Raw genomic sequence first — 8,337 nt, forward strand, 5'->3', positions numbered from 1 at the left:
AAAAACGTGTTTGGTGGTGGCAAAACAGTTTACCATGAAAAAAGAGATCTGAGCGAAACTTCTGAATGTGGAAGTGTAATGCGAGACGTTGCATCAATAAAGTACACGTTAAACCCCACGAAAATGTATACGCTGTTAGGTTTTATCAATTATCGACGATTTTGAACTGTTGGAAGTTGCGAAAATTGACGAAACAAGCTTTGAGCTACAAGTCGTGAAAGAATAGAGCGAGCAACTATGAGCTAGGCCCGTTATAAGGCTCAAATCTGCGATTCAATTGTTGCGAGGACGATTTTCTCGCTGCAAAGCCAGGAAAGGTTTTTGCTCTGAGAAAATCAAAATCGCACCATCCTACGCAATTGCTTTTCAAATCAACTTTCCAACATTCAAATCACGTAGAATCAAATAGAGTAGAGCATTCCTCAGCAAGAGAACTATAAAAAGCCTCATCTTGCACTTATACGATCCTTCAGTCAACACCAACAACCACAACAATACCTATAACCAGATGCCCGTGCTAGACACATCATCAAACAACACTACAACTACCATGGATCTCGTCGCAACTCTGACTCCCGAATATCTCGAATACCTAAACAATCGCCTATCAAAGCTATCCCCGCAAAAGATCCTGGAATGGGCCATCGTATCGCTCCCAAACTTGTATCAAACCACCGCATTTGGTCTCACCGGTTGTGTCATCATGGATATGGTCGCAAAAGTATCCGAACCATTTGGTGAAGAGGGACGCATTCCTCTTATCTTTATTGATACGCTTCATCATGTAAGTTGTCGGTGACGTGGTCAAGATGGTGCAATAGTTGTGCTTTGTCAGCAAGAAACATCACCTAACAAAATTCTCATCTGACTATAGTTTGATGAAACAATCTCCCTAACTCAACGCTCCACATCCCGCTACAATGCTCTCATCCACATCATAAAGCCAGCCGGTGTATCCACCCGTGACGAATTCACTGCCAAATACGGTGCTTCTCTCTGGTCTACAGACGCAGAACTCTACGACTACCTCGTCAAGGTCGAACCAGCTCGTAGAGCATACGATACCCTCAACGTCAGATCCGTAATCACCGGCCGCAGACGCTCACAAAAGGGCGAACGTGGTGAAATCCCAATAATAGAAGTCGACCATACCCAATCACCACCTATAATCAAACTCAATCCATTGGCGCTCTGGGATTATAAAACTGTTTGGGAATATATTCAGGAGAATAATGTACCATACAATGTGCTGCATGATCAGGGGTACAAGTCGGTGGGAGATTATCACTCGACGGAACCTGTCAAGGAGGGTGAAGATGAGAGGGCTGGAAGGTGGAAGGGTCAGGAGAAGACTGAATGTGGACTTCATAAAGACTACTTCCAGCAACGACGTAATGCACAGCTTGCTCAGAAGCGTGCTTTAGCACAAAAGAACCTTGTGCAATAGATAGAATATACCTATAGTTTGGAAGTACAAAATTGAATGTATATACTCTGATATAAAGTTTAAACTCTTAACTCATAACATCTGATGTGTGTATGCCACTGTTGTATCATCGTGCGATTTGGTTGTTCTTGCTTTGAAATAAGCCAAAGAAATTAACTTTGGCTGCTTTACAAGGTGCCACAACCTTTCTCTCTATATCTGTAAAGTTATACCTTCCTGCTATACATATATGTTTATGCTGTATATAACTGTACTCCTAAAAAACTCCAACTCACTTCTTCTTCCTATCAGCAGACCCAGCCTGCTTACTCTCACCCTTACTCTTCTCATGCACAAACCTCCCTACACTCCACAACCCAAACAAGTAATTCGCCCTTATCAGCAACAAATCCCTCGCCATCCTCGCGGAATCCCACACGAGGTTCATTTTCGTCCCCGCCACTTCATGCCACGATATAGGAACCTCCACCATCGGTATACCATTCCATTCAGCTAGCAGCAGCATCTCGATATCAAATATGAAGCCCTCGACGTGCATGTTAGGAATGACTATTTGGGCTGCGTTGCGCGAGAATAGTTTAAATCCACACTGTGTGTCTTTTATGGATGAGATGCCGAGGATGAAGAGGACGGTGTGGAAGGAGTACATGAGAAAGTTGCGGATTGCTGATCTCTGTGTTGGGGAAGGCGGGTGCAAACGAAGTCAGAAAACCAGGAGCTGTACGGAGGTGATTTTTAACCTAGCTCGTTGCTTACTTTGACAACCGCTTCAGCATTAACCATATGAGCACGCGACCCGACGCCCACACCAAGCCCGTCCTTCAATATAGCTTCCGTAGCAGCCTCTAGTTTATCCAAATCAGCGAATTTAGCTGCTCCATCTGCATCTGCGAATAAAATCCATTCGCCACGGGCTGTCAGCATTCCCTAAGCGACCAAATATCAATATAACACTTAATATATCAATTTTATTGTATTACTTACCTGGGTAACAGCGCCACCCTTCCCCCGATTTTTTACAAACGTCAAAACCCTCAACTCTCCACATTTGTTTGTCTTTGCCCACTCATTACACACTGCTGTTGTATCATCGTTAGATCCATCATCTACAACCACAATCTCGTACTTGAATTCCCTGTCCTTTTTCACACGACCCTTGAAATAGGTAAGTGCTTCATCCAACATGATTCCAATGCGATCCTTTTCGTTATATGCTGGAACGACAAGCGATACGTGTATATCACCGTTCGAGTCGTCGAATAGGGAGGGATGCAGTTGTTTTGTGTTTGAGATTGGGTGTGTGTAGGTTGATTCCTCTGGCACTGGAGGACGTGGTATGGGTGTGAAGATGTATACAGAAAAGATTATAGTGCAGGCAAACGTTAGCAGAGCTTGCGCGGTCACGAGGGCCATTGTTGTCGAGTCGAGGCTATGGACGAAGGCTTCCATTATGGGTGAAGTTGTGTGTTGGTGTTTGGAATTTTTGGTGATTTTTGGAGTCTGGCCAAGAGCTATTAGTAAGGTTTGAACCTGTAGCTAGACGCCCCAAAAGGCTTTATTTTAGTGTATTGTATTCATATCCACGTAGAACTACGCGTTTCTCATCTTGTATTCTGGAAATAAACACGTCTGTTGCTTTCCTTAAACTTTTGGTTCTTTTGGTGCCCTTTGACCAGTTCTTATAATGAGATGATACAGTCCAGTACGGTAAAAGCATAGTCGATTGTCAAAATAGCACGTTTATAGTGTTTCATAGACGTACATTGTCGTTTTGCGTTTCGGTTGCTTCGGAAACGTCAAAATCGAATATCAAGCCGAGCATTTTGGATGAGACCACGGTGCTCAGACAGTAAATTCACGTACAAACTCATGAAACACATTCATGGAAGATCACGATCCCATCATCTACACCAACAAACAAAATTTCACCGTTCAAGATTTGTGCAGGTTGATTGCTCTACACACGTCGTTCATGAGAGAAGCTAAGCGCAATGCTCTCTTTGCACTCTATGTTACGTGATCTGACCTTCCAATACATATCCAAATGCCATGTGCTTTCTAATCTGTCTTTGCCTTCCGTCGTTCGTTTCTTTTCAAACTTAACCCAAACATATAAGACATGGCAGACAGAGCATCCAAAACCCCCGAAGGCGGTGCCTCTCTCATGGTAGCCTACAGACTCCTGAACAAACGGGTCCTGATCATCGGAGGCGGCAAAGAAGCTACTGGACGTACCTTCCTAGCTCTCGATGCTGACGCTATCGTAACAGTCCTCTGTCCAGCAAACGGCCTCTCTCCCGACGTGAAAAAGTATCGTATAGACACAAACCAAGTAACCTGGATTGACGCCGAGTATTCAGAGTCTATATTGGATGTGTCGCCCGCATGGGATGTCGTGTTTGGATGTATTGATGAAATCGAGATCAGTAAAGAGATTGCGGTGCATTGCAGGAAGAGGAAGATACCTGTTAACTGTGCTGATGTGCCAGAGGCGTGTGATTTCTGGTTTATGAGCCAGATACGGCAGGGGCCTCTACAGGTGAGTTGCGTTGAAAGATAAGGTGATTGCAATCAAACACCACAAACTAACAACATCTAATAACACAGATTGGTGTATCGACAAATGGATGTGGTCCACGTCTCGGTGTCCGCATACGCAAACTAATCGAAAAGGCATTGCCAGCCGATATGGGAAGTGCTGTCGCAACAGTAGGTAAACTACGATCTCGGGTACGAGGACTCGAAACTCCTCATGGTCTTCCATCCGAACTGGAATCTATAGAATACCGTATGAAGTGGATGTCACGACTGTGTGATGCACTGTCGTTTGAAGAGTTGGGCAAGATGAGTGAAGTGGATATTGAACGTGTGGTTGCTAAATATGAAGATGAGGCTGCTGCCAAATCATTTGCAAAGGCATCAGCATCTGTAGCAGCAGCAGGTACAGTACCAGGTGCTAAAACTACAGGACAAGTAGTACAATCAGTCTCAACACCATTCACAGATCTCTTATCGGGTATCGCAATAACGTTTGCAACCGTCACGGGAAGCATACATAATGTATCCGACTATGTATCTACATATACAGAAGCCCTTTACGCAACCTTTATAGCACCAGTCACAGACATCACTTCCACCTATACATCCGCCATATCCTCACACATGCCAAAAGTCAACGTTATAAACCCACTCACATACCTGCCCACATCTATAATCCCACGAATAGCATACCACCGTCGCACCACGCCCCGTATAGTACTCGTCGGCTCCGGACTGGGTGACCCGACTCTCCTAACAGTTAAATCAGTAACAGCACTCCAAACCGCCGACCTCGTAATCTCAGACCAACTCGTCCCCGCCGGTATACTAGACTTGATCCCCTCACACGTCGAGCTCCGCACAGTGCCCCGCAAAGCACGAGGTAAATCCGATCTCGCACAGAACGATGCAAACGACTGGCTCCTCGCTGCAGCACGCGACAACAAATTCGTCGTGCGCTTGAAGGGAGGCGATCCATTCCTATTCGGTCGTGGCGGTGAAGAAACGCTATGGCTCGAATCCTATGGATATAAAGTCGAATACATACCAGGCATATCATCTTGTATTGCTGGACCCGGTGTCGCTGGAATCCCAGTCACGCATCGTGGAGTCGCTGATCAGCTACTCGTGTTAACTGCGCGTGGCGAGGGCGGCAGTATCCCCAACATACCGTTATATGAAGCCAAGAGAACAACAGTGTTTTTGATGGCTGTTGCAAAGATGGGGGAAATGATTGGTATTATGGAGGAGAAGGGGTATCCCATGTCTACGCCTGCTGCTGTCATTGAAAAGGCTGGGTGGGACGATCAGAGGGTTGTTGATGGCACGCTGGCTGATATATTGGGTGTTGCCACTGAGTCCAAGATTGGTAGTCCGTCAGTGTTTGTGGTTGGTGGTGTTGTGGATGTGTTGAGGAAGGGGAGGGAGGAGAGGTTGGCGACGAAGAGGCCAGTTGGGAGTTATGAGGAGTAAGGTGATATGAAGGAACGAAGAGGTCGCTTTCGATGAGTACACAACTGTATAGCTAGAAATCTCTATATCTTTTGCATTTCCCCTCCTGTATCGTATAAAACGAGTAATAACACAAAATCATATAGTAACAGTGAAATGAAGTCTTTTGTGTACGATGAATGTGTAATGCTACTTCTCGTCAGCACCTAGGTTGATTGCTACGCAACACCAGCAGCAAAAACATCGTATCAATGGATGCCACCTTTGAAATTCGCCTCGCTTGTACCAGCTGGTGAGTCCTTAAACTCCCACTTGAATCGAAACAACGCTCAGTAACATATAAATGATATAGTAATAGCAATGAACCTTTGTCTTTTGTGATAAGAGTATACCACTATTTAGCTACACCACCTATTTCAACCCTCTCTTGCAGCCAAAAAAATGCCCATAAAGAAGATCTGATCATAGCACTTCTCTATAGCTTTCGAGCTCGCTTATACCAGTTGATGAGGCCATTGGTACTTGAATCATGAGATAGGACATCAGAGTCACCATCCAATTCAGGTAAGATAGCTTTTGCGAGTTGTTTTCCAAGTTCTACACCCCACTATTGCGAAGGATTTTATTAAAAAGTCAGTAACGATAGTATGATAGAGCAACATCAATGGCAAAAAAATGAAGAAATTTCAAAGGTACTTGCTCGAAGCCCAAACTGTCACAACATGCCCTTACCTGATCAAACGAATTGATATTCCAAATAACCCCTTGCACAAAGATCTTGTGCTCATACATGGCAATCAGTGCACCAAGAGCAAACGGAGTCAACTTTTGATACAAGATAGAATTCGTAGGTCGATTACCACTAAACATTTTATGAGGTACCAGTTTCTCTCTTGATGCAACATCAACCATACCCTCTTTCACCAATTCCTTCTCTACTTCGTCTCGAGATTTACCACGCATGAGAGCTTCAGTCTGTGCAAAAAAGTTTGATAGCAGGATTTTATGATGGAGACCATGTGAGATTGGGTTTTGGGTAAATATAGGAGCGAGGAAATCTGCAGGGACTCTTTTGGTGCCTTGGTGGATTAGTTGGTAGAAGGCGTGTTGACCGTTCGTGCCTGGTTCGCCCCAGATGATGGGTCCAGTTGAGTATGTGGTGATTGATTGGGATGAGCGGGTTGTTGATTTGCCGTTTGATTCCATATCACCCTACATTGAAATTCATGATTCGTTAATTGCATAAAAGCAATGAATACAATTAATATTTGCCTGTTGGAAGTACGCAGGGAACCGATGCAAATATTGATCATAAGGCAATATAGCATGTGTCTGACATCCATAAAAGTTGTTATACCATACTCCTAATACAGCAAGCAATACTGGAATATTTTCTTCCATTGGTGTTTCAACAAAGTGTTGATCCATTGCATGACCACCCTTCAACAATTCCTGGAAGTTGTCAAATCCAATGTAAATAGCAATGGATAGACCAATGGCAGACCATAGAGAGTAACGACCGCCAACCCAGTCCCAGAATTCAAACATGTTTGAAACTGATATACCGAATGCTGATACTGCTTTTGCGTTTGTGGAGAGTGCGACAAAGTGTTTTGCGACGTGGTCGGGCTGTTCAAGTGATGATATTTGCGTGAGTGGGGCGTCGGTGGTGATTCGCGGACGCTACGGAGCGAAAAAAGGAAATGAGAAGCAGCCAAAATCTTACATTAGAACCTTTCGACAAGAACCAATCCTTGGCAGTTGTAGCATTGGTGATGGTTTCAATGGTGGTGAATGTCTTACTGGCGACGATGAATAACGTAGTTTCTTGATCCAGTGGTTTCAAGACCTCGGCCAAATGTGTTCCATCAATGTTGCTGACAAAGTGGACGCTAGTTTGGTGAATGATGGGAGTCAGTACCACACAACAAGCGGAAAATCCAATTCCACTGCCAGCCACTCAGTTCAGTCAGTAGCTTACTTGAGTCCCTTTTGAGCGTATGGTTTCAAAGCTTCAGTAACCATTACAGGTCCAAGATCCGATCCACCAATTCCAATATTGACGACATCGGTAATAGCTTTACCAGTATACCCCTTCCATTCACCAGACCTAATAGCATCACTCGTACTTTTCATTTGGGCCAATACACGGTTTACATCCGGCATGACGTCCTTGCCATCTACAAGTATGGGCGTGTTGCTCTGATTGCGTAGAGCGACATGCAAGACGGCTCTCCCTTCAGTAATGTTTATAGCATCGCCACTAAACATGCGGTGTCTCATGCCCTCTACATCCTGTTGCTTTGCGAGGTCGAGCAAGAGTTTGATGGTGTCCTTTGTGACAATGTTTTTCGAGTAGTCGAGGAGGATGAGAGGAGAGGAGTAGGATTTGGGAGTCCAAGTAGTGGAGAACTCGGTAAAGCGCGCCCTGTCCTTGTCGAAGAGAGATGGGATTGACAGGGATTTGCCTGTAGATTCATAGTGGGCTGCGAGAGCCTTCCATGCTGGTGTATCCGTGACGGACATATTGCTAACTGCTTTATTTCCTATTTAGAATAGAGCCTTGTCCTTCTCGATGAGTTTACTTGGAGCGAACTAGAAGCTTTTGTTTGTTGATGATATTCTCGACGTTATGATGGTTTCCAAGCTGACGAGAGCTTTTGCGGTTTGGCGGTTTGGAATTGACACGGTAAGTTCACGCGTCTAAAATCAATTTGTAGTTGCCTTGATCCTTGAAATCAAATCTGCTGGAACGGTTCTGCTCGGATGAGAAATTGGGTTGTCGACTTGATGAACCGCCAAGGTTCATCATTTCTGAAACTTTAAAAGCTCCAAGATCACGTCCCATATTATATTCACATTATGATACACTCTTTTTATAATTGATGCCTGATCTCGCC

The 8,337-nt window shown here is 44.5% G+C and overlaps 4 protein-coding genes across 4 annotated transcripts; 2 read left to right on the forward strand and 2 right to left on the reverse strand.

Annotated features, from left to right (window-relative positions):
- Positions 1-508: 508 nt before the first annotated feature.
- MET16 (phosphoadenylyl-sulfate reductase (thioredoxin)) lies at positions 509-1,447 on the forward strand (the record flags this gene model as incomplete). The annotated part of the gene is made up of 2 exons (XM_031170804.1): positions 509-784; positions 875-1,447. 2 exons carry the CDS (start codon positions 509-511, stop codon positions 1,445-1,447), a joined length of 849 nt encoding a protein of 282 aa, XP_031023227.1.
- A 271-nt stretch (positions 1,448-1,718) lies between these two features.
- On the reverse strand, positions 1,719-2,860 carry SmJEL517_g04877 (uncharacterized protein; the record flags this gene model as incomplete). The annotated part of the gene is made up of 3 exons (XM_031170805.1): positions 1,719-2,120; positions 2,204-2,374; positions 2,432-2,860. 3 exons carry the CDS (start codon positions 2,858-2,860, stop codon positions 1,719-1,721), a joined length of 1,002 nt encoding a protein of 333 aa, XP_031023228.1.
- A 706-nt stretch (positions 2,861-3,566) lies between these two features.
- On the forward strand, positions 3,567-5,458 carry SmJEL517_g04878 (uncharacterized protein; the record flags this gene model as incomplete). Its single annotated transcript, XM_031170806.1, has 2 exons — positions 3,567-3,986; positions 4,055-5,458. The coding sequence occupies 2 exons, from the start codon at positions 3,567-3,569 to the stop codon at positions 5,456-5,458; spliced, it is 1,824 nt and encodes a 607-aa protein (XP_031023225.1).
- A 454-nt stretch (positions 5,459-5,912) lies between these two features.
- Positions 5,913-7,963, reverse strand: PGI1 (glucose-6-phosphate isomerase; the record flags this gene model as incomplete). The annotated part of the gene is made up of 5 exons (XM_031170807.1): positions 5,913-6,044; positions 6,170-6,649; positions 6,800-7,120; positions 7,164-7,329; positions 7,419-7,963. The coding sequence occupies 5 exons, from the start codon at positions 7,961-7,963 to the stop codon at positions 5,913-5,915; spliced, it is 1,644 nt and encodes a 547-aa protein (XP_031023226.1).
- Between the last annotated feature and the right edge of the window lie 374 nt (positions 7,964-8,337).

Source organism: Synchytrium microbalum, assembly GCF_006535985.1.
Source record: "Synchytrium microbalum strain JEL517 chromosome Unknown SmJEL517_scf0037, whole genome shotgun sequence".
Taxonomy (NCBI): Eukaryota; Fungi; Chytridiomycota; class Chytridiomycetes; order Synchytriales; family Synchytriaceae; genus Synchytrium; species Synchytrium microbalum.